General features: G+C 40.3%; 4 protein-coding genes, 2 non-coding genes and 4 pseudogenes across 6 annotated transcripts; 7 read left to right on the forward strand and 3 right to left on the reverse strand.

Moving 5' to 3' along the window:
* The window catches only part of LOC148907664 (uncharacterized), a 2357-nt pseudogene extending 2159 nt beyond the window's left edge, over positions 1 to 198 (reverse strand).
* Positions 199 to 2810: 2612 nt separating this feature from the next.
* Positions 2811 to 2929, forward strand: LOC148907665 (5S ribosomal RNA; annotated as a pseudogene).
* Positions 2930 to 3452: 523 nt separating this feature from the next.
* Positions 3453 to 3571, forward strand: LOC148907666 (5S ribosomal RNA). Its single transcript, XR_016120971.1, has one exon. It is a non-coding gene; the product is annotated as a 5S ribosomal RNA (ribosomal RNA).
* Positions 3572 to 3771: 200 nt separating this feature from the next.
* Positions 3772 to 3890, forward strand: LOC148907667 (5S ribosomal RNA; annotated as a pseudogene).
* Positions 3891 to 4091: 201 nt separating this feature from the next.
* On the forward strand, positions 4092 to 4210 carry LOC148907668 (5S ribosomal RNA; annotated as a pseudogene).
* A 202-nt stretch (positions 4211 to 4412) lies between these two features.
* On the forward strand, positions 4413 to 4531 carry LOC148907669 (5S ribosomal RNA). The gene has a single exon (XR_016120972.1). It is a non-coding gene; the product is annotated as a 5S ribosomal RNA (ribosomal RNA).
* Positions 4532 to 5519: 988 nt separating this feature from the next.
* LOC148907670 (uncharacterized) lies at positions 5520 to 9472 on the forward strand. The gene is made up of 2 exons (XM_089035688.1): positions 5520 to 9410; positions 9464 to 9472. Exons 1-2 carry the CDS (start codon positions 5520 to 5522, stop codon positions 9470 to 9472), a joined length of 3900 nt encoding a protein of 1299 aa, XP_088891814.1.
* Positions 9433 to 11300, forward strand: LOC148907671 (uncharacterized). Its single transcript, XM_089034803.1, has one exon. The coding sequence runs from the start codon at positions 9480 to 9482 to the stop codon at positions 10641 to 10643; it is 1164 nt and encodes a 387-aa protein (XP_088890929.1). The 5' UTR covers positions 9433 to 9479; the 3' UTR covers positions 10644 to 11300.
* An 11464-nt stretch (positions 11301 to 22764) lies between these two features.
* LOC116291498 (uncharacterized protein F54H12.2-like) lies at positions 22765 to 23556 on the reverse strand. The gene has a single exon (XM_031698668.2). It carries the CDS (start codon positions 23554 to 23556, stop codon positions 22765 to 22767), a length of 792 nt encoding a protein of 263 aa, XP_031554528.2.
* LOC148907672 (uncharacterized protein F54H12.2-like) lies at positions 23557 to 24099 on the reverse strand. Its single transcript, XM_089035689.1, has one exon. It carries the CDS (start codon positions 24097 to 24099, stop codon positions 23557 to 23559), a length of 543 nt encoding a protein of 180 aa, XP_088891815.1.
* Between the last annotated feature and the right edge of the window lie 3550 nt (positions 24100 to 27649).

Here is a 27649-nt window from a genome sequence, read left to right on the forward strand (position 1 = left end):
AGAAGGTATCCTGAAGAATCCTATAGCCGTATCTTTTCTGCTATTACTTGAACAGCCTACAATAATACAGTGAACCATGACAAAAGTTGCTATACACCCGTGAAATGACGTGGTTCGATACGCTTTGTTTATATATATGCGACACCAACATGGCGGATAGCAACCGTCGTCAAGCAGTTAGTCACGTGAGTGAAAACCAAGAATTAGTTGACAACAACTTGAAGTATTCGTCAATAAAACCGTTCATTTTAGCACTTATTAATCAGAAAACTTATCCCAAGAGCTAATAAAAAGGTGGAAAATATTGGAAAGAAAGTTTTGACCGTAAAAATAGAAACAGAAAGCTATAGAAAAATAAAAAGTTTAAGCCTTTAAGTTAAGACATCGAGTCGAGATCGTAAAGACGAATGAAAATAAAGCCGCCGGTTGACCGTCGTTCTTCAGGAAATTTTTCAGTAAAGTATTCAGTGTCATTCTTTGTTTTCAATACTATAATTTTAGCTACTAGGTTTATGCTAAAACAATTACAATACTCGTTTTCTATGAGTCAAATTGACTGATAAAAGACTTGACCTCGTAGTCTAATCGTTAAATAGTGAAATCTTGATTTAAGAAATTTTTTGTGTGCCAACTATAAGGTTTTGTGATTTAAATAAATAAGGTACAAGCGTAAAATTCTTACTTTAAGATATTCGCAAACTTAATAAATGAAAATAAAGAGAAGAGCTTCTTTCAGGATGGATTTTCGAGAAAAAATCTCACTATTTTATAAGAAAATCACGGAAAACAAACTTCAGAGGGAAGGGTTTCCAACTTACTTCAAAAGTCTGTTTGACGAAGCCTTAAAATCAAACAAAATCGCCTAAAACATAAACGAATTACCGTCAAACATTGCAAAATCTCGAATGAAGCATAGCACCACAAATAATTCGGGTTATTTTAGTTTTTTTCAAGCAATAAATCGTTCAACTTCAAGCTAAATTGTTGTGAATGAATCCCGCCAAAACATGGCGACAAGCAACCGAACTCTTTACGCTCAATTCAACTCTCAAATATCGCTTTAGATTAAAAAACTAAACAATACGAGGCTAAAAAAATAGTTAATTTACCTTGAGGATGCTGTATGAGCCCATAAAGATCCATATTTGAGGATTAAAAGAAGGATTTTTAGTCAGAAAATATTCACACTCGTCGACTGCTCCACTGAACACGGCTGATAACATGTGACTGCCTCGTTTACATGTCAACACCACGGGGAAGGGAGGGGATTGATTCTTGTTTCATAGTAATTTCGCGTAACTGTGTAACGTACCCTTCTCCAAGTGAAAATAAAACATTTCCAACAAACGATTCAAGATATCTTTTTCCCAACACACTACAACAATCAAACAGCAATTTCTATTTCATTCTTTTGACAAACTAAGCTATTTTTAACAACTAAAGAATTTCTTAGAAATTTTTTTTAAATCATATTTTTTTAATTAAGTGTCTAGTCGTTTTAGCGCTTTACCACTATTTTGGGACACTTTACGCTCACACGCACTACCACTTCATTCAATAATCTATAAACACAACGCTAAACTCACATACTTATTTTTACGAAAGGAGGATCACCGGACAACATACAGAAAACCTTCATAGACTTTTTTTTCATTTTATTCCCCTTCTCTTTTCAAATACTTCATTTCACTTTATTCGTTCAACTTTTAATTTTTCTACTCCATTCATTGCTGTTCTTGTTTTCTGTTGGTTTTTTAGTGTTGTTTTCTTCCGTTCTAGAAAACTTTGAAGGCGCTGAAATCGAGATGCAGCGTAAAGTAGCTTAAGAGTAGATATGAAGTGCGAATCGGTGCTCTCCCCTAGACCCTACTCCGGACCTGTAATAACGATAACGCATTCTACAGTGAGGCTCCGTATAGGGGGAGGGGTGGTCGGCTATATCTATTTTTTAGTTTGCTGGATTGCACCACATCCTATATTTTACGTCAAAGTTTAATCCAAATAAAATGTTCTAATTATTCATAAAATATAGTTTTTCTGTCACAAAGCCTATTGTTAAAGGATTAGACTCTTTTTACTTTATGCTTTTGTTTCACCCTAATTGAGTTCTATGAAGTTGACTCATCAAAAAACAAACAATTAGATGACTTGACGACGACAAACACTTTTTCTAAAATAATTTAAAATTTATTAATAAAAACGCTCAATACATGTGAATACAAAATAAGTTTAGTTACAGCTCTTTTCATTATTTAACTATGATGTTTTGATTGTTAGTAAATATTTGTTCAATAGAAACACCCGTCACTTGAAACAATAGAGGACTCTGTTCTGCATAATTGTCGGATCAATCACGCGAATCACCTACTAGATATCAAGACCACGATCTACTCTTTCTCAGTTTTACGAAACAAACCGTCCAATTTTTAGAAATAATTGGTGCAAATTTCTTATTCACTAATGAGTTCAGCCAGGTGTAGACTTTCAGGCCAGGTACATGCCAATAGCCGATAGCTTGATAGCTGATAGCCTAGCTCTATATATAGTGTAGATCTTAGCGTAGATAGTAGTTCTAGAATAGATTCTAGTGTAGATTGTACAGAAAAACTATATTTTATGAATAATTAGAACATTATATTTGGATTAGATATACCCGACCACCCCTCCCTCTATACGGAGCCTCACTGTAGAATACGTTACCGTTATTACGGGTCCAAGGTAGGGTCTGGGGGAGAGCACCGGTTCGCACCGATGGCACCGGGTGCAGAACCGGCACTTCATATCTAATCTTAAGTTGTGGAATTTCTTTTCTCTACGGCCATACCACGGAGAAAAAACCGGTTCTCGTCCGATCACCGAAGTGAAACTCGGTAAGGCCAGCGTAGTACCTGGATGGATGACCACCTGGGAATAACTGTTGCTGTAGACTTTTTTTTGTTCATTTTATTCCCCTTCTCTTTTCAATTGCTTCAGATCACTTTATTCGTTCAACTTTAATTTTTTTACTCCATTCATTGCTTTTCTTGTTTTCTGTTTGTTTCGTAGTGATATTTTCTTCCGTTATAGAAAGGTTTGAAGGCGCTGAAATCGAGATGCAGCGTAAAGTAGCTTAAGTTGTGGAATTTCTTCTGTCTACGTCCATACCACCAAGAAAAAACCGCTTCTCGGCCAATCACGGAAGTGAAACTCGGTAGGGCCAGCGTAGTACTTGGATGGGTGACCACCTGGGAATAAGTGGTGCTGTAAACTTTTTTTTTCATTTGATTCCCCTTCTCTTTTCAATTGCTTCAGATCACTTTATTCGTTCAACTTTTAATTTTTCTACTCCATTCATTGCTGTTCTTGTTTTCTGTTTGTTTTTTTTTAGTGTTGTTTTCTTTCGTTCTAGAAAAGTTTCTAGGCGCTGAAATAGTGATGCGGCATCAAATAGCTTAGGTTGTGGAATTTCTTCTGTCTACGGCCATACCACTGAGAAAAAACCGGTTCTCCTGCGATCACCGAAGTGAAACTCGGTAAGGCCAGCGTAGTACTTGGATGGGTGACCACCTGGGAATAACTGGTGCTGTAGACTTTTTTGTTCATTTGATTCCCCTTCTCTTTTCAATTGCTTCGCATCACTTCATTCGTTCAACTCTTAATTTTTCTTCTCCATTCATTGCTGTTCTTGTTTTCTCATTGTTTTGCAGTGATATTTTCTTCCGTTCTAGAAAAGTTTACTGCCGCTGAAATAGTGATGCAGCGTAAAGTAGCTTAAGTTTTGCAATTTCTTTTCTCTACGGCCATACCACTGAGAAAAAACCGGTTCTCCTCCGATCACCGAAGTGAAACTCGGTAAGGCCAGCGTAGTACTTGGATGGGTGACCACCTGGGAATAACTGTTGCTGTAGACTTTTTTTTGTTCATTTTATTCCCCTTCTCTTTTCAATTGCTTCAGATCACTTTATTCGTTCAACTTTAATTTTTTTACTCCATTCATTGCTTTTCTTGTTTTCTGTTTGTTTCGTAGTGATATTTTCTTCCGTTGTAGAAAAGTTTGAAGGCGCTGAAATCGAGATGCAGCGTAAAGTAGCTTAAGTTGTGGAATTTCTTCTGTCTACGGCCATACCACCAAGAAAAAACCGCTTCTCGGCCAATCACGGAAGTGAAACTCGGTAGGGCCAGCGTAGTACTTGGATGGGTGACCACCTGGGAATAAGTGGTGCTGTAAACTTTTATTTTCATTTGATTCCCCTTCTCTTTTCAATTGCTTCAGATCACTTTATTCGTTCAACTTTTAATTTTTCTACTCCATTCATTGCTGTTCTTGTTTTCTGTTAGTTTTTTTTAGTGTTGTTTTTTTTCGTTCTAGAAAAGTTTCTAGGCGCTGAAATAGTGATGCAGCAGCAAATAGCTTAGGTTGTGGAATTTCTTCTGTCTACGGCCATACCACTGAGAAAAAACCGGTTCTCCTGCGATCACCGAAGTGAAACTCGGTAAGGCCAGCGTAGTACTTGGATGGGTGACCACCTGGGAATAACTGGTGCTGTAGACTTTTTTGTTCATTTGATTCCCCTTCTCTTTTCAATTGCTTCAGATCACTTTATTCGTTTATGTTTTAAATTTTCTACTCCATTCATTGCTGTTCTGGTTTTCTGTTTGTTTTTTTAGTGTTGTTTTCTTCCGTTCTAGAAAAGTTAAAAGGCGCTGAAATAGTAGTAGTTATGACCCCCCAGATACCGCACTTACGAGGGGAAGGGTGGTCTAAATTCCTGAATACCACCTTAAGAATGTAGGGGGAGGGGTGGTCTAAATCCCTGAATACCCCTTTAAGAATGTAGGGGGAGGGGAGGTTGGAATGTAGAACACGGTCAAAGTACGAATTCCAATCACCAAGGCGGGAATTTGAATTATGAAATATGAAGACATATTTTTATGGAGAGAAAAGTTTAAAAGCCCGATCAAAATCAGCAGAATCACTTGCTCATCACCTTCGTCCAAAAAACTCCACTTGCTCTCGCATAATCCATAGTAAGGACAACGTACTAATCATGTCTGACTACGACAACTCTCCTGCACCTCAATGCTTCTGTGGTTCTCCTTGCTCAGTCTACAAATCCAAAGACAAGAACGAATTCCTGAAATGCGGGACCAAGTTGGACTACAAAAACTTGGCTGAATGTTGTAAAGGCTACAAGACGAAAGAAGCCAAAGAAAGGTTCTTGGACAACGAGATCTTGGGTGGTAAGTTGAACATCAGGAAATCAGACTACGACATCTTGGATACCCGTCTTTGGGATTACCCACCAAGAGTACATGTGAGAGAATGATAAGGACTGGGCTCCCTGTGGAGGGAGTTTGAGTGACATGTGAGAGAAGAGCCGTGAGAGCACGAGAGATGTGTTTGGAGAAAAGGATGTTGTGAGAGAGAATCGGAATTGTAAAGAGAATAAACTCGTTATTTGAATTAAATCTTAAAGCAGGAGTTGGAGACTATATTCATAAATTATCGTACATGGTCCTTCGAGCCGGATTGTTGAATTATGGCGACAAAGAAGGAAAAAATTAGACAAGGGCACCGATTAGTGGTGAGGAATTTGAAAGACACAGTGGAGACGACACTCGTGGAGCATAGCCAAAATGACCAGAGCATCAACTTAAATCAATTGAAAAGAACTCTAGAGGACAAGATTACGAAGCTGAACGAATTGGAGGACGAAATCTTGGAGAAAATTGAGAATGAAAGTGAAATATTTACCGAGATCGCCGAGGCGGGAAAATTCACCGAATTAATTCATGAACTACAAGCCAAAATAGATGCAACACTTTCATCGAAAGAAACTACAGCACCGAGCGGATCTGCTAACTCTACACCAACCAGTTCTACAGCAACCAAACTTCCCAAGCTAGTTTTGAAGAAATTTCGAGGAGAGCCAACTGAATGGCAATCGTTTTGGGATAGTTTCAAGAGCGCCGTACACGGCAATGGCGGGCTGTCAAACATCGACAAATTCAACTACTTGAAAGGGTTGGTGGAAGGGAAAGCTGAATCTACAATTTCCGGACTTCAACTGACTGAAGGAAATTACCAAACAGCTATAGACCTACTACAACGACGTTTTGGAGACAAACAGACAATAATAAGCAGTCATATGGATTATTTATTGAAAATTCCTCCGCTTAATTCATCGACCGACGTAAACAAGCTCAGACAAACCTACGAACAGATCGAAACGCACGTGCGCGGCTTGAAAGCACTAGACGTACCTACTTCATCTTATGGAGCATTGCTCGTTCCTGTCATCGTAAGGAAATTACCAGAAGAAGTAAAATTGAATATCAGTCGACAAATTAAAGGGACTTGGGAGTTAGATCCATTGTTGACATTGTTGAGAGAAGAAGTGGAAAATCGGGAACGGTGTGCTGGAGTTCAGGCTTCCGGACAACGGAGTGAATCGAACTCAAGAAGATCTTCATTTACCTGGGGGAAAAGTAGTCCCACAACAGCAGCCACATTGTTTACGAGTGAAACGACAAGATCAATAACATGTTCTTATTGTAGAGGAGAACATGCTTCAGTTACTTGCCATGTAGTTACTGATAAAGCAAAAAGGAGACAAGAATTACGTAAACAAGGACGCTGCTTCAGGTGTCTGAAGAAAGATCATGTTGCCAAGGATTGTACTTCAGCAAAGGTATGTCCTAAATGTTCTGGAAGACATCATGTAAGCTTGTGTGAGGAGAGCCAATCCAGACAATCAAGTGAGAATAAGCCAGCACCCAATTCAGCACCACAGACATCTAGCACCACATCTCATCAACAAACTAGAGAGACAAGCACAAGCAGTGCTGCCACCCATAACCTTCACGTGAGATCATGTGATAGCATTTTACTTCAAACTGCACAAGCCATCGTGGAGTCACCATATTCCAGTTCTAGCATGAGAATTAGAGTCATATTTGACTCAGGGAGTCAGAGGAGTTATGTTACTCAACGTGTTAAGGAACAATTGAGCTTAAACCCTGGAAAGAGAGAGTCATTAATGATAAAAACATTTGGAAATAACGAGTCATCAGAGTTGCGAATTTGTGAAAACGTGGAACTGATTGTTAAAGATAAGAATGGAGGATTTGCTGCTTCGGTGAATTTATTTGTTGTACCAACCATCTGTCAACCATTAGGAAGTCAAGAAATTGACAAGGCGAAAAGGAACTTTGCATATTTGAACGATATTAAACTAGCTGATACCAATGAGGGAGAATCAGGTATTGAAATTGACATGCTTATTGGAGCAGATTTTTATTGGAAGTTCTTTACGGGGAACACCAAACAGGGGGAGGTCAGTGGACCAGTGGCAAGCGAGACAAAGTTGGGCTGGGTGCTGTCAGGGCCCATGCCATCTTCCAGAAATAGCCTACTGTCAAGTGTCAATCTTGTATCTACCCATGTTTTGAAAGTTCAGTCAACAGTACAACCTCTTGTTGACCTTAGAGATACAGAGCCAGAACCCTCACAGGAACTGGTGAACAAACTATGGAGCTTAGATTCCATTGGAATTGTAGATACGGAGACAATTCATGAATCATTCCAGAAGAATATCTCCTTCCAGGAAGGTAGATATGTTGTCAGATTGCCAGTTAAAGAGAAACACATGCCCCTACCAGATAATTACGAGTTGGCCCTGTCTCGACTGGACTCGCTAGTGAGACGACTACGAAGAGACCAAGACATCTACAAGGAATATAACCAGATCATAGAAGAACAAGAGCAGAGTGGAATTATAGAGAAGGTAAAGCCTAACGAGAGGGACACTGCAGAAGAGATCCATTACTTACCACATCAGGCGGTGATAAGAAAGGATGCATTGTCTACCAAATTGAGAGTTGTTTATGATGCCAGTTCCAAGGTCAGTTCAAGGTACCCATCACTCAATGACTGTATACATACTGGACCAGCTCTGTCAAGTGCACTACTGGATATTTTGATACGCTTCAGAGCCCGCAAGGTAGGATTAGTTGCTGACATTGAAAAGGCCTTTTTGAACATTTGTGTCGAGGACAGCCAAAGAGATTTGATGAGGTTCCTATGGGTAAACGATGTAAATGCAGAAGATCCAGAAGTAGAAGTCTACAGATTTAACAGGGTACCCTTTGGAATGAACTGTTCCCCTTTTTTACTTAATGCTACCTTGAACTATCACATCAAGTCATACTATGGTGATAATCTTGATCTTGCTGAGAGAGTACTGGATGGGTTTTATGTTGATGACTGGACATCTGGGGGGAATGATGAGGAGGAAGCCTTCATGTTATACAACACAGTCAAGTCATGTATGTCAGCTGGTGGATTCAATCTCAGGAAGTGGGCTTCAAACAGCAAGGACCTGATGAAAAGGATTGCTGAATATAGAGTAGAGAACACTAGGCCTACTGAGGTAAGGGATGTAGAGCATCCACTACAGACACCACATCCTACGGTTGAGAGAGACACTGAGTCATATGCTAAGATTTCTGTAGGAGGATTACATGAGATTGATCCTACACAAGGAGAACATAAGGTACTTGGGATCAACTGGAACTTGAACTCTGATACCCTGGTACTAAAGTTAGATAAGGTAACACAGTTTGCTAAAGATCTGGAACCCAGCAAGAGAAATGTGTTACGTTTGTCAGTAAAGTTATTCGATCCACTAGGACTGATTTCTCCCGTCATGATACCAATGAGGATACTGTTTCAAGAACTTTGTGCTTTAAAATATGAATGGGACTGCCCCCTGCCTGAGGGTAAGCAGAGAATTGTTAAGAAATGGTTAGCAGATGCTGACAAGGTAAAGGACATTGTTATGCCAAGGTATTATTTGAACTCTCAGATCAGTGATTCATTGAAATCAGCAAGCCTACATGCATTCGGAGATGCATCTAAGAAAGCATATTGTTCTGTTGTGTACTTGTGCACAGAGACAGAGATGGGTTTTAGACATTCTACATTAGTTGCCTCCAAGTCAAGACTTGCACCCTTGTCAGAACTTACCATACCAAGGTTGGAGCTTGTTGCAGCTGTGATCACGTCACGCCTAGTTACTACAGTAAAGAAGGCACTAGAGTCAGTTGTAAACATTGACATTTCACACTGTTGGACTGATAGCAAAGCAGTTCTGTACTGGATAACACGAAGCAAGGAACTCAAACAGTTTGTAGAGAACCGAGTGAACACAATCTTAGAACTAACGACAGCTGATATGTGGGGTCATTGCCCGGGAACTCAGAATCCTGCAGACCTTGGATCCAGAGGATGTTTCCCTTCAGAGATAGCAAGTAACATTACATGGTGGGAAGGACCTAGCTGGTTGAAAGAGCCACCAGACTGTTATCCCAAGTTAGATGGCTTCATTGAAGAAGCAGATGTTTCTGAGGACTGTTTAAAGGAGTTTCGTGTTATGAGAGGGAAGCAGAACGACACCGAAAGTACGGCTTCATTTCTAACCAGTTCATTTAAGATTCATATGTCAACCAAGCCTGTGAACGTGTCAGAGGTTATCGATTGTACAAGATACAGCAAACCCATGAAACTGTTTAGAGTCACAGCAACAGTGTTACGATTTATAGCCATTCTCAAGACTAAACAAGATGATCGTAAGCAGAAACTACAAAAAAACAGCGAAATATCACAAGAAGAGGTGATAGCAGCAGAGAAGCTGTGGATTCGTGAGGTACAAAGAGAGACAGAGCAACAGAAAAATTGGAAAGATTTGCAGAAACAGCTTGGCCTGTACAAGGATGAAGAAGGAATCCTCAGAAGCAGAGGGAGATTGGCCAATGCGTTGTTACCCGTTGAAACTAAGTTTCCCATATTCTTACCACGAGAACATTATTTAACTAGATTGATCGTAGAACATTGTCACCGAGAAGTTCAGCATGGAGGAGTCAAAGATACGTTGACGCAAGTTAGAAGCCAGTTTTGGATCCCTAGAGGACGTCAGCTAGTGAGGAAGATTCTGTTTCATTGTGTATTATGCAAGAGATTACGAGGAACAGCGTATGCTTCACCACAGCACTCAGATCTTCCACCATACAGGGTTGTGGAGACACTTGCATTTACACATGTCGGGGTGGATTATGCAGGTCCATTGTACATAAAACCCTCAGAGTTGATGCCTGAACAAGGACCAAAGACTTACATATGTTTGTTTACATGTACTTCGTCTAGAGCACTGCATTTGGAACTGGCTCCAGACTTATCAACAGAGTCGTTTTTAAAGTGTTTGAGAAGATTTGTTTCAAGGAGAGGAATTCCCTCATCCATTACTTCAGACAATGCTAAAACATTTAAACTTGCGGATAAAGAAATCCAGAAGTTGTTTGCTCATGAAGAGGTTCAACGTTATGCGTTAGAGAAAGGAATCAAATGGAACTTTATTCTAGAGAAGGCCCCATGGTGGGGTGGGTTTTATGAGCGAATGGTACAGTTGGTGAAGAGATCCCTTAGGAAGGTTCTTGGTAATGCAAAACTTAACTATGAAGAACTCTCAACAGTGCTAACAGAGGTTGAAGGGACTTTGAACTCTAGACCCTTGACGTATGTTGAGCCTGAGGTCAGTGAACAGCCACTGACACCCTCACACCTTATTACTGGAAGACTCTTAGCGACATTACCACACCCATCATAAGTCATAGAAGATTGCGATTTGACATCCATAACTAGAAGACAGGTGTACCTCAGCCTGTTACTGAACCATTTTTGGAAAAGATGGAGCACAGAGTATTTGATGAACCTTAGGGAGTTTCAAAGAAAGAAATCTTCAAGAAATAAGGTTGCTGAGGTAGGAGATGTTGTAATCATTCATGATGATAATCCAAGTCGTATCAAGTGGAAGACAGGAGTGGTAGAAGAGTTGATTGTTGGAGAAGATCAAGAGGTGAGGGGAGTAAAGATCAGAACTCTAACGAAAAAAGGTGCAGCTACCAAGCTGAGAAGACCAGTCCGAGAAGATCTACCCATTAGAAATTACATGTACCCAAGAGAAACCGACACAGTCGCAAGGAACCAGAATTGATCAGAGCAAGGAAGCAGATGAAACAGATCATGATGTTAAGGACAATGGAAGACCTCAAAGGAGGGCAAAGAGTCAAGCAAGAGTGCGAATAAAGGAACTTGTTAGTGACCAAGCAGTTTAGACTACTGCGTTGGTCAAGGGGGAGTGTGAGAGAATGATAAGGACTGGGCTCCCTGTGGAGGGAGTTTGAGTGACATGTGAGAGAAGAGCCGTGAGAGCACGAGAGATGTGTTTGGAGAAAAGGATGTTGTGAGAGAGAATCGGAATTGTAAAGAGAATAAACTCGTTATTTGGATTAAATCTTAAAGCAGGAGTTGGAGACTATATTCATAAATTATCGTACAGTACATCCACGATGTCACGAACACAATCTGTACGCTAAGATAGGTGTCAGTCATACCGAGGAGAACAAAGACCGCACATTCTTTTGTTGTGCTGTTCAGTACCCCGATCGTAGCTGTGATTACTTCAGTTGGTCTGATGACGTGATAGAAGGGATGGCGAACGAATGTAAGAAGTTCGAAGAGGAACGAAGAGATCACATGAAAGAATTAGGTAAAGAAGCTAGAAAGCCTGAAGAATACGAGCCTCGTCAAAAGAAGGCACGCTGGTTGAAGTGAAGCAAACTAAACAAGGGGAAGAAGCACGAACTATGAGCAATGCATGAATAGCAATATTTGATAAATCATTGTAATTACCTTATCAAAGCCTCATAATAAACTTTTTTAAGCTTAACATTGCTTGCCAATTTTTTTTTCTTTTTTTTTTTCCTTAATGAATTAAGAGTCATTTGTGCTAGAAATAATATAAATGATGGATTTGAATTAGTAAAAACACAAAACAATTTACGAGATTAGAAAATTATACAGTCACAACATCGCTGCGGGAGATTTTATCCTGTCTATACACGTAATTCTATCTCATCGTATTCTATATCTCTACTTTCCCGCGCTTTAGAAAACTTAACCAATGAGCTTACAAATTCCTGGAATGCATGTTACGAAGTCCAAAATTAAAATTCTTAGAGGTCACTAAAGAATCTAAAAAATGTTTGAAAGCATTATATGTACGGGTAAAGCCTTATCTGAGCAACAAACCATTCGTGTATTTAGCATTAGTGCGAGCAGGAGGATTGATGGAAATAATATTGTGGTCTGATCTCCTACGAGAAGAACTTTTATAGTAAGTATCTTATTCTATTATTTTTGTTTTCTAAACACTTTTTTTTTTTTTTTTTTTTTTAATTTTTTTACAATATTTTTCGCTTAACAAAATAATGACTATTTCTTTTAATTGTCATTTCAGTTTTAATTAAACTTTTTATTTTGGAGTATGGCAGACTTTACAATCGAAAATCTTATCCGTAATTGTGAGACCGAAGAGGATCTTAATGTGTTAGAAATGATGTTTGACTTGGACGAACATCTGACCCTGACTGCTTTGGAAACCCGAGCACGTCTGGTATCCAATCAACTTGATGATATGAGTGACCTCACAAATGCTATGATTACTGATCACATGGAGCAGCAGGAGATCCGGGAATCAATAGAGGCCTTGATTACCGATGATGTAACCTTTGACTTTGGCTATGACTATGCAAACGCCTTTGACAACACACCGTCTACAAACCATCTGCAAAGCGGGGGTCGAATGGAAAAACGTGTGCGTGATGGTTTGAATGATGATGATGATGATAGCCATTACCTCCAGTCACCAGCTAAAAGACAGCGTTTGCCCAACAACACTGCACCACCGTCGCCTCCACCCCCACCCCTACCGCTTCCACCACCATCCCCACCACCACCACCCCCACCACCACCTCCTCCACCATCAACATTGTATCGTATTAATAAAGTCAGTGAAGTCAATGTGAAAAAATTCAAGACGAAAGGTATGGAATATGACATTCAATTTAACGAGATAGATGCCAGGGGGGTAGACGAATTGCACCCAGTATTAGACAGCGCCTTTCAAGATATTATCGACCGCGTTTCGGTGGGCATCGCGGATCATGACCAGGTTCGCATGGTTTTGCACACGCCGCAGCTACAATACCCTATTGCGTTACCGTTTATGAGGCGTGACCAGCTGACGGCTAATCGCTTTCTCACGAGAGTTGAGCAGGTTCTTCAGTCCCACGAAAACTTCAGGCTAGACGAGTCAGTGCAACTCAATTTTTTCCATGTTTCTATGCCTCATGGTAGTGGAAAACGACGTCGAAAAGCTGTAAATTTGGAGAAATATCTCGAGGACAAACGTTGCATCGTGCGTATTTCAAACAATGACGACCTTTAATTGTTTAGCCCGTGCGCTAGTGGTAGCCAAGGCAAAATTAGATTAAAATGTTGACTATAGCAGCATTTCCGACTCTAGAAGACTACTGCAGAAAGAATTGGCCGAAAAATTGCATCGAGATGCAGCTGTTCGATTTGGTCCATGTAGTCTCGAAGAGGTCAAAAAATTCCAAATTCTGCTCTCTGATTACCAGATTAATGTCGTGTCCAAAGATTTGTTCAATGCAATTATATATTCGGGGCCTGATTCTGAGAAACGTCTTTACATATATCATCATGATAACCATTATGATGTTATAACATCTATGCCCGCCTTTTTGAATCGGAAAAACTTTTGCCCTCATTGCAAGAAAGGATATGACCACGGACAGAATCATTCGTGTAAATTTGTGTGTACTACTTGTTTCGGCGGTCCCTGTGAAGTGGAAAATTGGAGACACTGTGAACAATGCAATAGATATTTCAAAAACGAGCGGTGCTTTGCAAATCACACAAGGCGAAACAAGGCGGGTAGTTCAATGTGTTTGAGGGTAATTAAGTGCGCAGATTGTGACAAAGTCATTAAAAGAAAAAACAGGAATCCAAACGCTCATCATTGTGGACTTTCAAAGTGTAATGTTTGCAAAGAATATGTTGAATTAGGAAACCATCTGTGTTTCATGCAACCCATTGATGAAGAAAATGACGCTGCTGCCGCTAACATTAGTTTGGAAGAGGAGAGCATGGAAGGGATAGAGCAGCTAATGGAGGAGGAGGAAGAAGTGTCAGAAAATGGTGGTGGTGGTGAAGCTTCTGGTGGTGAATCGAAGTCAAAGCTGTACTTTTACGACTTCGAAACAAACTAGGAAACGGGAATTCACCAACCGAATTTCGTTGTTACTCAAGATGAAAATGGGGTTGAGAACGTCTTCAGCGGCCCAAACACACGCGATAATTTTTGTGATTGGGTATTCACAAAAGAGCACGAAGGATCGATTTGGCTAGCGCATAATATGCAGGGGTTCGATGGCTACTTCATCCTTTCGTTTTTAAACCAAAATGGAATCTCTCCAACAGTTATAATGAATGGGGCAAAGATCATGTCTATGCACGTGAAAGAGAGAGACATCAAGTTCTTGGACAGCATGGCATTCTTACCCATGAGACTTGCAGCCCTGCCCAAGACATTTGGGTTGAACGAATTGAAGAAAGGCTATTTCCCCCACAAATTTAATACTTCTGCCAATCAGAATTACAGCGGTCCTCTCCCTGATGCCGAATTCTACGATCCCGATGGTATGCCTCCACCTGATCGTTCAGCATTTTATAATTGGTATGATTCGTTGAAAGCCCAAGACTACGTCTTTGACATGGAAGAGGAAATCTTAGCGTACTGTCGCTCTGATGTGGATATTCTCCGACGATCGTGTCTTGAATTCCAGCGATTGTTTAAGGAGACGAGTGATGTGGACCCTTTTGCTAACTGTATCACCATTGCTTCTGTGTGTAACTTGGTGTACAGAAAACACTTCCTTCAACCAGAAACGATCGCTGTCATTCCACCGCACGGCTACAGAGCTCAGGATAAACAATCCATTCAAGCATTAAGATGGCTGACTTACCTGGCAGAAAGGGATAACATTTACATCCGACATGCAGGAAACCCTGGGGAACAACGAATTGGAAGTTTCAGAGTCGACGGGTTTCATTCAGAGTCCAACACCGTGTGGGAATATCACGGTTGCTTTTGGCATGGCTGCCCCACTTGTTTTGGTAGAAAAACAAGAAATCCCATTGCTGACTGTACGATGCAGGCTTTGTACGAAAGGACCTTGTCACGCAAGCAGCACTTGATTGATCAAGGGTTCGATGTTGTTCTCAGCACCATTAAGGCATGGCTCTTTTGAGGAAGTGATGGAAAATCAGTTATTTATTCATATCTTTGACAGTTTACGTTGAATCTTTCCCAAATTTGGCTCGTAGTAGTAATTCTTCAAGGCAAGCAATTACCGCATATATGTTACCATGGAAACCAGGTCACGTGACCACAAGGCCGCCATCTTGGATTCTTTAAAAAAATCGTTTGTAGTCGTATTGAAACTACTTCTAAAGTCCTGAAAATCCATATTCCTTTTGATATTTGCAATACCTATATGGATCTAATTGGATATCTTGGAAATTATATTAAGTTTAATTCTTAGAATATTTTTAATTTTTTGGAAAAAATAGAAAATATTCTAAAAATGAAACTTAATATAATTTCCAAGATATCCAATTAGATCCATATAGGCACTGTACATATGAATAGTAATCTGCATTTTCATGACTTTTAAAGATGTTTCGGTACGTTTACAAACGGCTTGTTTAAAAATCCAAGATGGCGGCCTTGTGGTCACGTGACTTAGTTTCCATGGTAACCAAGGCTCTAAGGTTCCTTCTTTTCACAAAAGACATTAACTTGCCAAGTTTGGGGAAGATTCGTAGAAAACTGGCTTTGATATAGCTAATCAGTTTTTCATCTGAGAGCCATGCCTTAATGATGCTGAGTTGAAATGTGGGAATGTCAACTGAAAAGTGAGCTCAAGTTCAACCATGCAATGAAAGAAGCTTTTGACAGAATAACCCTTGCAGACCCTCTAGAGCCTAGACATTCCTTGTATGGTGGGAGAACAAATGCGGTGAAACTGTACCATGAGGTTCAGCTCGGAGAAAAAATCAAATACGTAGACTTTTCTAGGTTTGTATTGTTATATATATATATATTATATATATATATATATATATATACATATATATATATATATTTGTTTGAGAAGAAAAAGTCAAGACAACATTTTTCCCGACAAGCCTGTTTCGTGAATTGCTTCACTCTTCAGGGGATTTAATGATAAGAATATTCGTTACTATCATTTATATAGAAAAAGTATACATAATTAATTAGTGGATGTAGTTTAGCTGTTGCGTAATAATGCTTTGTTTCTGTGGCGGCATGAAGATACAAGTTCGTTGCGCTTATTTAATGATGAGAGTTCCGGTCGATAAATTATTAGAAACTTTTCTTTAAGACAAAGGTTACATCTTTTGCTGGAGCTGTTGTAGGCGGAGCTTGAAGATAGGACGCGCCATAAAATGGAGTAGCTGATATTACCGTTCTTGAGAGTCCAGATGTATTTGCTGAGTTCAGTCGAGTTTTTATGTTGTTCGTGGCGGAATGAGGCGGTGTGGTTTCTGTGTCTTGTTTTGAAGTCGTTTTCTGTGAGTCCTATGTATGTTGCGGTAGTGTTGTTGTCCTTTCTTGTGACGGTGGCTTGGTATACAACTGATGATTGGAGGCAGTTGCCATTAAGCGAGCAATTGTTCTTTTGTCGGCAGTTGCATGTTTTCTTGTCCTTTGTGTTGTTTGCGGTGTCGTTGTCGTCTCTCGGTGGATGTAAAATGCGCTTGTTATGATTGTCAATGATTTGTTTGGCATTGTTCATGCAGCTGTAACTGATCTTGATGGTGTTACGATTAAAGACTTTCCTAAGATTATGGCCTCTAGGAAAGTGTTTATCAACTAGGCCAAGGAATCTCTGTCCGATATTGGTGCTGACAAAGACGCATTCATAACACTTAAAGACCACAAGCCGAACTTCGCTAATAAACCGGCCTGCCGTCTAATCAATCCTACTAAATCCGAGATAGGCAAAATCAGCAAAAGAATCCTCGACAGAATCAACAACAAAATCACGACAGCATCGAAATTCAATCAATGGAAAAACACTGCCTCCGTAATCGAGTGGTTCAAATCCATCAAAAACAAACAACAACACAGTTTTATTTGCTTTGACATCGTTGAATTCTACCCATCAATCAGCCATGACCTCCTTAACAGAGCGCTTGACTTCGCCTCAACATACGACAATATCACCAACGACGAACGAAACATCATAATTCATGCTAAGAAATCAATCCTCATACACAAGCAGCAACAATGGCAGAAGAAAGGAGACACAACATTTGACGTTACAATGGGCAGCTATGACGGCGCTGAAACATGCGAGTTAGTAGGAAGTTTTCTTCTTTCTCAACTACAGAACCTTAACATCAACGTAGGACTGTACCGAGACGACGGACTAGCCATTTCTAACGCCACACCGAGAGAAACTGAAAATATCAAGAAAGACATTTGCCGAATCTTCAACAACAACGGACTACGCATCACCATCGAAGCCAACAAGCAGATCATCAACTTCCTAGATGCTACTTTCAACCTAAACCAAAATACCTACCAGCCCTACATAAAGCCTAACACTACACTGCAGTACGTCCACCGTGAGAGCAACCATCCACCAATCACTACCAACAACATACCTGCCGGCATCAACAGACTACTGTCATCCCTTTCATCCGACATAGCATCCTTCGACCAAGCTGCCCCTCCATATCAAAAAGCACTTGACGAAAGCGGATACCAGTACATCCTAAACTACGAACCAACCGCGACCACAAAACGCAAAAACAGACAACGAAACGGCATACTCTGGTACAACCCCCCATTTAGCAAAAATGTCAGCACCAATATCGGACAGAGATTCCTTGGCCTAGTTGATAAACACTTTCCTAGAGGCCATAATCTTAGGAAAGTCTTTAATCGTAACACCATCAAGATCAGTTACAGCTGCATGAACAATGCCAAACAAATCATTGACAATCATAACAAGCGCATTTTACATCCACCGAGAGACGACAACGACACCGCAAACAACACAAAGGACAAGAAAACATGCAACTGCCGACAAAAGAACAATTGCTCGCTTAATGGCAACTGCCTCCAATCATCAGTTGTATACCAAGCCACCGTCACAAGAAAGGACAACAACACTACCGCAACATACATAGGACTCACAGAAAACGACTTCAAAACAAGACACAGAAACCACACCGCCTCATTCCGCCACGAACAACATAAAAACTCGACTGAACTCAGCAAATACATCTGGACTCTCAAGAACGGTAATATCAGCTACTCCATTTTATGGCGCGTCCTATCTTCAAGCTCCGCCTACAACAGCTCCAGCAAAAGATGTAACCTTTGTCTTAAAGAAAAGTTTCTAATAATTTATCGACCGGAACTCTCATCATTAAATAAGCGCAACGAACTTGTATCTTCATGCCGCCACAGAAACAAAGCATTATTACGCAACAGCTAAACTACATCCACTAATTAATTATGTATACTTTTTCTATATAAATGATAGTAACGAATATTCTTATCATTAAATCCCCTGAAGAGTGAAGCAATTCACGAAACAGGCTTGTCGGGAAAAATGTTGTCTTGACTTTTTCTTCTCAAACAAATATTCTGCTCTACTTCTATCGATGTATTGAGCACTATTTTACGGAAAATTGATTCACAGATTTCTTATATATATATATATATATTTTTTTTATTCATCTATTTTAAATAACTATTCTTTTTTCATACTCTTCATTTTCCACCAGTTAGTACCCATGGACGAACAAGTACTGCACCTATCCTCTGGGGCATCCTGTCATTATCACAGAAAACTTTGCTCCCCTCGATCAATACTTTGGCCTGGTAAAGTGTACTGTCCTGCCTCCTCGTGGTCTATACCACCCTGTCCTTCCTTACCGTTCGAATGGCAAGCTTACCTTCCCCCTTTGTCGCACTTGTGCTGACAATCAACAACAAGAACCCTGTGATCATTCCGAAAATGAGCGTGCTGTTAATGGGACATGGGTATCCATCGAGTTGTCTAAAGCCGTTGAAAAAGGTTATCGATTAGTTCGCATAGACGAGGTGTGGCATTTCCCACAAACGTCAGACGAGCTGTTCAGTTCCTATATCGACAAGTTCCTCAAAATTAAGCAGGAATCTTCTGGATACCCAAGTTGGTGTCGCACTGAAGATGAAAAAGCCCTGTACATCCAGAGATACTTCGAAAATGAGGGGATACGACTGGACCCATCTAAGATCCAGAAAAATCCTGGTTTGCGCGCTCTAGCCAAACTAATGCTAAATAGGTATGCATTTTGTATTTCACAGAACCTTGTAATCGAGCTATACTCAAATTCCCTTTTTTCCCCCAATTTTATTCTTTTAGTTTCTGGGGTAAATTTGCTCAAAGAACTAACATGACCCAGGTGGAGATGGTCACTGATGAAGATCGCTACTTTGAGCTCCTCTTATCCGACGCCGTAGAGGTCCAGAATATGAGGTTTGTCAACGACGAGGCGATTGAAGTACATTTTGTTCATACAGAAGACTTCATTCCTCCCAACGCCAAGACCAACGTGGTGCTGGCAGCCTTCACCACAGCTCACGCACGTCTAAAGCTGTACAGTGTCTTGGAAGGTTTAGAAGAAAGAGTCCTCTACTTTGATACAGGTAACTGAATACAAATATGCATAAAAATATCACGAAAGTAACACTGTGCTGAATGTATTATTTTGATCTTTTAGATTCCATAATTTATCTATCCCGGGAAGGCGAATGGGAGCCAGACACCGGAGATTACCTTGGGCAATTGACATCTTAGACTGGCGAGAACCACATCACCACGTTTGTATCTGGTGGACCGAAAAACTATGCCTACAAGCTTGATGATGGGAGTACGTGCTGCAAAGTGAGGGGAATAACGCTGAACTACAGAAACTCCCTACAAATAAATTTTGATACCATGTCAAGAATGGTGCGGGGAATAGCTGGAGAAAAGATTACTGTAAATAATCCATGTAAAATTGTACGAGATGTTAAGTCAAAAAACATAATCTCACGCTCCGAATCACGAGATTATAGGATAGTTTACACGAAGCGTGTAAAAATTGGCAACTTTGACACCGTGCCCTATGGGTTCTAATCAGCTCTATATCATTATCTTATGCAAATAGTTTTTTTCCTGCTTCGATAGTTTTGCTTTGCAAGTATATTCGAAATACCTTAGACGTTGATTTCCTTTTGTAGTGCGTTATATATATATATATATATATATATATATAAATATTGAATATGCATAAAAAAATAAATATAATAAAAATTCACTGTAGCATTTCATTCAGTCTAATCATGGACCCGAGACTAAAACATCCTTTCCCTATGATTGTATCGGGGCCAACCATGTGTGGCAAAACATCATTTGTAAGAAAACTATTGGAATTGGGAGAAGAAATGATTCAAAATCCCCCCGAAAAAATCTTGTGGTGTTATGGAGAATATCAACCAATGTTCGAGGAGATGCGAAGAAGTATACCTCATATAGAATTCATTGAAGGGGTGCCTAGCGAAATTAGTGAGACCATCAATCCTGCCTATAGAAACCTTTTGATTTTAGATGACTTGATGACTGAAACAGGGAACAGCAAAGAATTAACTAATTTGGTAACGCGTGGATGTCATCACAAGAACATGAGCCTTATTCACATTCAGCAGAATCTTTTCCCCAAAGGAAAGGAAAGCCGTAATGTTAGTTTGAATTGCCATTAAATCTGTTTGTTCTCCAACCCTCGAGATCGTGCTCAAGTATCTCACTTAGCTCGTCAAATATATCCAGGTCGCGCGAAATTTCTTCAAGAAGCTTACACGGATGCTTGCTCTCATCCGTATGGCTATTTATTTCTAGATTTGAAACAGAATACTCCTGAACAGTTTCGCGTAAGAACTAATATTTTTCCTGACCAAGTACAGTACGCGTACGTCAAAAAGGGATAAAAAGAGACGTACTACATCATTTCCATCATTTAGACATGTCTCAGTGCATGAGAAACAACATTGACTTTTTGCGAGTCCTCAAGAAATGTAATTCAAAACAAAGGCGAGCACTTCTTCACGCTGCTGATAATCAACTTCTTAAAGCAATCTGTGAGTGTGTACTCAACGTGTTGCGGGGAACTGTCAAATTGAGTCCATACCATAAGGGGAAACTCAGGCCTCATAAAGAAACTCTGAGGCACTTGGCAGATAAACGCGTTCCGTTAAGCACAAAGAAAAACCTTATCGTGCAGAAAGGAGAAGGCTTCTTGGGCATTTTACTGGCACCCGTGCTGCAACAATTAGCCAGTCTACTTCCATAATGGCGCGGAAAATGGTATTGCTCCCAGAGACGTATCTATCTAGTGTACATCATCACCAGCACAAAGCCCCAACGAACCCCGTGGTGAGAACTCTTGGTGAGTTGGATTCGGAAATGAACGACATCTTATCTCAGCATGATATTGCAGACGATGAGAAACTAAAGCTGTACAACCAAACTTTACAAAAGTATTTAGAATTTAATAGACAAAGACAAGTAAAGCAACCCCTTCCTGTAAAAGTAACGTCCGTACTAAAGAGTTATGGAACTGAGACAGAAGAAGAAGAAAAACGACAGCTCCCTTCAGAAAAAGAAATTCGAATCGAAGATGAGATTATCGACAGCGTGCCCAAAACCGTCAAGACGAAGGCCAGACTACTGATTAACAAACTTAAACAAAACAGAGATGTTATGTTTTGGAATGATCGTGGAGAGCTGACTTACAATGGCAAGCCTGTACCCGGAACAAACATTGTTGATTTAGTGAGAGATGTAATGGGTGAACGTAAACGATTCCAACCTTCTAACTGGAACACGTTTTCGCGGGGTCTCGCACGGCTCAATACACCAATGAACTGGATCGTAAATGAAACTAGGAAAAAGACTCTGAAAGAATATAAGAACAAGGAGGGAAGTGTTTATGATGATGAAGATGATGATCTACGTTCGTCACCTACTCCTCCACCCAGTCCCAAGAAAAAGAAAGAGAGAAACACAAAGTCTGCAGCTTCTTTAGACATATCACCCCGATGGATTAAATATTAATGGACAACAAACATATGAGTTCACCAATGTAAACATTTTATTGAAATCTAAATAAAAATATTAAATCAATTTACAGTGTTGTTTTATTTTTAAATCGTGACTTAGATGATTTTTGTTTTACAGCTGCACGTTTTTTATCCCTCATAAATACAGACGGATAATGACGTTTGCAAATTCGTATACAATAGAATCATTGATACGTTTTCTCTGAGTAAAATGATTGACAATAGTTGATAATGAAAAACCACGAGATCTATGTACCAGGTAGTAAATACAATATTCACCACAGACACTAGAATCTAAACTTTGCAATACAGTATGGTTCATTATCCATTATTATATGGTTATTAATTTGAGTTCCTGTCTAAAAAGTCTTGGAATGTTCTTGAATACAACTGGGGAGCTTGGCCGTACGAATCCCAAAACTCCGCTTTTCCTTCCTTCGTAAAATACATGGCGACCCAGTGGCTTCCTGGCTGATCACTTGGGTCTACATTTGCAATATAGGCACTTGGGTAGATGTCTACATGATCAGGCAGCTCATCTGACGGAAATACCCCTTGAAATTCAGTCCTTGTGATCCTATCCGTCCACATGATCATCGCTAGTTGTTTTGTATTCATTTTAGTTCGTAAAATCAAACAAGACGTTTCTCTGGTTGTCTACTTCAATCAGAGTTTCAAATTCAGCCAGAACGATAACGTTAGTGCTCACAGGGAGTGTCTTGGCGAACTGGATCTCAAGACGTAGGTTTCCTTTTCTTATCAGATTGTAGTGCGCGCCATTGCTCAGGTCAGGGGTCAGATCAAAGCAGAAAATGGCGTAACCTTGATTGAATTCATCCCGGGTTATGTCATTTCCGTGATCCTCAAACATGGAGCCTGTTCCTGAATACAGAGATTGGTAGGCCATGATGAAGCCCAAGCCGTTGGCGGGGTCGAACTTGGGTTGAGGTGGTTTGGAAGGCAATGGTTCTCCGTCAACATAAACTCCCAGGAAACTCAGATCATTAGTTTTGAAGTTGAACGGATTCTTCTTATAGTTCCCAGAGTAAGCATCATTGTCTACCATGGCAACAACAATGCGTTTAGGGATCTGACCGTTGAAAATGTTATCCTGAGAAGAGTTCAAAGCGCCTCTTGGAACGGAGATAACCTTAAAATCCATTCTCTTGATAGGGTACTTTGCTGTGGTTTTGCGCAGAGCTTCGGCATGACCAAGCATTACGGATGGACTGACTTTTTCTTTACGAATGAACAGAATAGCATCTTCAATAACGAGCTTAAAATTAGCTCCAGTAGCGGATGAAAGCAGGCAAAACTCGTTCTTTGACCGTGTTAGCTTCAGCCTTAAATCTACACCGTTAATCATTAAACGATCGATGTTGAATACATCCTCGTGGATTCGTCCAATCATCTATACACTTTGAGATTCCTTAGTGTGTTCGTACCTTGCTTTCAAACCCGTGTTTGCATCTTTATCATCTTTAGTGGGGTCTACTTCATCGAGATATCCTGCTCTGTCTTTGTAAAATAAGGCCCCGGTGAGTTGAGACTGTTTAGCTGCTAGGCCATAACTGAGAGTACTTTCCAGGATAGCACGGTAGGGGTTCGTGTTGGTGGCTGATGACACCAATTTACCATTTAGCGAGACGTCGATTTGAATAAACATAGAATTCAAGAACAAATTAACTGGACCAACTTTAGTATCAGGATCCAAATTACTTCCGTCGGGTTTAGTGATTTTAGCTTTGACGTAAAGCTGAGTACGAGCCAAGTAAATGTACTCAGTCCCTGCCCCACTGACCAGAAATTCTATAGGACCATTGTCGCTGATGTTAGAAATAGGATGATAGTCCACAAAGCGTCCCGCTTCCAGACCTGTTTGCGTTGGTGGTACGTAAAATAAATCAAGTTCTGATTTTGAGCATTCTGATGAGTCGTGATGAACGAAAGCCATAGTTCCTTAATATGATCCAAAAATGTCGTTTTCTATAACTCGTTTCCCTCGGTTGGTTTGCTTGGTTTTTCCTCCTCTGCTTTTTGGCGCAGTTGTTTTCCTTCTCTTAGCCTGAGAGTGACTGGCGCTATTCGGAGTAGCACCACGTTTTACACCCTTTCCACTTTGTCCAACCGCAGTCATGACGGTATCGAGTGCTTGATCTTTAAATTTATTTTTTGCTTCATTGGCACGTGCCCTGGCGGAGGATTTTAAATCCTGACCGGCCATTACATCATTTGCTATGTTCATTCCAGTAGCAAGAGCGGTTTTCCCTACTGATTAGCGCCTTCTCTAAGGAAAGGCACAGCTGATCGAAATAAACCTTTAAGGAAAGAGCCAATGCCGTAGCCACGTTGAAATCTCGCGCCATGAAATGCTGGTAAATTTCCACCTCCATGCTGAGCTTGTTTTAGGTAATACGATTTGTAGATATCGGGATTAGGAGTATGAATCTTCCTCATGATGCTTTAGATATACAAAGGCTTCCGCTGTCTGAAGTGTAGTTGCACAATCAACTTCCCTGATTCAAATGGCACATTTGTCCTGTGTCATCCTTTATATTGACTTGGATGCGATCAATGGTCTTTCGACTTACACTGTAAAAGGGAGGGTCTACAAATGTTCGTGAAACGATTTCTCCGTCTTTTCCTTCAACATTACTATGCGTAATAAGGGCACCATGCTGTCTCCCACGATTTGCGCCTGAATGACGTCACTATACACATAGAGAGAAGTAAGACCTCCCTCTATGTTGATAACGTGTGGTGCTGTTGTTTTCTTTGTAATGGTATGCATTGATATTCCAAACCCTAGCATGACAGCCAGACTTTCTCCAAACAACATGGAGTAACCTTGAGCTGGTGTTATGGTAACGCGTCTGGTAATCCTATTAAACTCTATGTCGATGCTATCTTTTACTTTCTTGTCATCGATGGCGCTTTAATCCCCTCAATGATATCAATAGCTGAAGGATAATATCCTTCCTTCATGATGTAAACTGTGGGAATACCAGACGAATCGGTCACATAGAAATGGTTTTCTTTTGACGGACATTATTCCAAGTCCTTGGATACTGGATTTCTTTCATACTAACTTCCCATTCTCCTGAAAGCTCTATGGGTTGTGGAAGATGTACACTGAAATCTGACAGAGTATTGTCAGGGTACACATTCATCGAAGAGTTACTGGGTAGAGTAAGATAAAACTCGGATCCTTCCATCATCACGAGCCAAGAGATAATAATCAAGGTTAGCATTAAATGGTGTTTATAACGTTTTTCATAGCAGATCACTTCCGGTATCCAGCTGTTTGAAGTCTTGAGGCCATCCAAGCACTTTACCAAAAATCCTTCCACTCCCTTTCTTTGTCGTCTACGTATGATTTTCTCGACGCGATAAACCCTCGTCGCGTTTTATTGACTTTTTGCAGCTCTTTCTGGAGAACCTAACCTGAATTCTTGACAATTAAGATCGTTGATGCGGTAGGTGGGAGGATGCGATTGCTTGCGACTGTCAATCTTAAATATTTCGGGACAACCTGGTAAGTACGATTTCTCAAACGTCAGCCTTGCTAGCGAATTCGGCACCCGTATCGCCCACTTTTATAAAGAAATCTTACGGGCTTCTTCCTAACAAATCAAATTGGTTCCTTCGTACAAGGTTTTTTCCGACTTTTCTCTCATTTCCTTTCGTTGACATCTCTGGGTTTCATTTTGATACTGCGGTGTATGGTGTGTGTGTAGGCCAGAAACAATGCTGCAAGGCGCTCAATGTATCGAAGATTACTTTTCCAGGTAAAATACTTGCACATTCTAGTGTCAAAGTACGAGTGTATTCTTTCGATCAATGAAGCCTTGACTTCCATGTGCTGAAAATAATAAAATGTACATCTGTGTCTTTCAGTAATATTTTGAGGGGTCTAATTTGAAAAACTCAGTTCTTATCGGTATATAGGAAGCGCGGGTGGACGGCCCCCACCTATAAACCCACATTTCTGAAATGCCCAACAAAGCAGCTGCCCCTTGGCCTTCAAAGGACTACCCCTGCAAATTTGAGAAAACATCTAGACAAGTTAGTAATAAGTGATTCCACATTGTACTTTGATAAGTGAGACATGTCCACTAAGTCGGCTTTTGCCAATTCATGATCGATTCCGTCAACAAAGCACCGATTGCGTTTGAGATTTTTCCTAATCGGCTTATTGAAGCGTGTCGTGTCTTGTGTCGATAAATACCATTCACTGATCCTGTTTACGAGAAATGTTAAAAACTTCCCCTCGTTCTTTTACGACACGGTAGCCAGCTTCCACCTCTCCAAAAACTCCCAGCATGGATCGGGGGATTGTGATCACCGATTTGTGTAGGTACGGTTCCATCTACTGATCAGAATTTCAAGTATTTAGTTCCCTCCACAGCAAGCAAAGATACATCTAGCGCGTCTTAAATAGATTGTTTGCACTAATTTAAGGGGGGACTTCCGAGAAGCAAGAGCTCATGTGCTCGCATCACAGCGCTAATGTAACTAAATAGTTATCGACAAATAATTCTAAATGGCTTTTTTTTTCTATTTATTTTGTTCAAAATAAGTAGGTAGTACATACAGCAGGATAATTATGTTTTATATAAACTGGTGCGATGATAAAATGAACTATTTACAAGTTTAGCAAAGTGCCGCTCGTTAGTTACACTTCCTTCCAATTCGGTTTCAAGGTTTGTAATCAAAACCAATTGGATTCATATATCTCATTCAGCCATTGCACTCGGTGGAGGGGTCTATTTTCTTTAAAGATTTCATAGGCATCGTTTCATGAATCATATGATCTACTCTTTGGACATAGCTTATTATTTAAAATTTTCTATGATCTAATTATATAAGGTAAAGACAGGACTTCGTGGTCTTTCTGCTGGGCCATCGAATACAGCCCAAAGCATTTCTTGTATCTTTGCAAGTGCCTTTCTACTGCGCCAGCATAGGACTTCAACAACATGTCCCCTATCAACGCGCCTTTCTACCATTCTCGACCTCATCACAAACGAACTTTTCGTGGGGGACTTTTGAGCTTGAGACTGGGTGGTTCTTACTCATGACTTGGGGACTTGTTTCTCCTTTCGTCCCTTTCCATTGTAGCTTCTTTTTCGTCTGGTTAGGTTTTCAGCATCATGCATCAGCGTCTCTGTCTCTCTTCTTCTGTTCATGAAGCTTTGGGTCTTGAACGAACTAAACATAGTTTTGAAATGTTCTTGTGTAGTGATCATCGAATACTCTGGAAGTATTCAAAGTATATGAGCCCTACTGTATTTTCGTTTTCTTCTCGTTTGGAGTGAATCGTAGTCTCGAAAAAATCTTCTATACTCCCGCTTCATGGACCAATCACAGAAGCATAACAACTCTTCGTGAACCGGAATCGACGGTTGTCTACATACGGTATTGATAGAGAAAGTGGAGCTCTGAGTTTTGATAGGGCTTTTTAAACTTTTGCTCTCTAAAATATGTCTCATAGGTAATAAGGC

This window comes from Actinia tenebrosa, unplaced genomic scaffold (genome assembly GCF_029948245.1).
Source record: "Actinia tenebrosa isolate PJP-AT-01 unplaced genomic scaffold, QUT_ActTen_1.0 PGA_scaffold3__52_contigs__length_22856419, whole genome shotgun sequence".
Lineage (NCBI taxonomy): Eukaryota > Metazoa > Cnidaria > Anthozoa > Actiniaria > Actiniidae > Actinia > Actinia tenebrosa.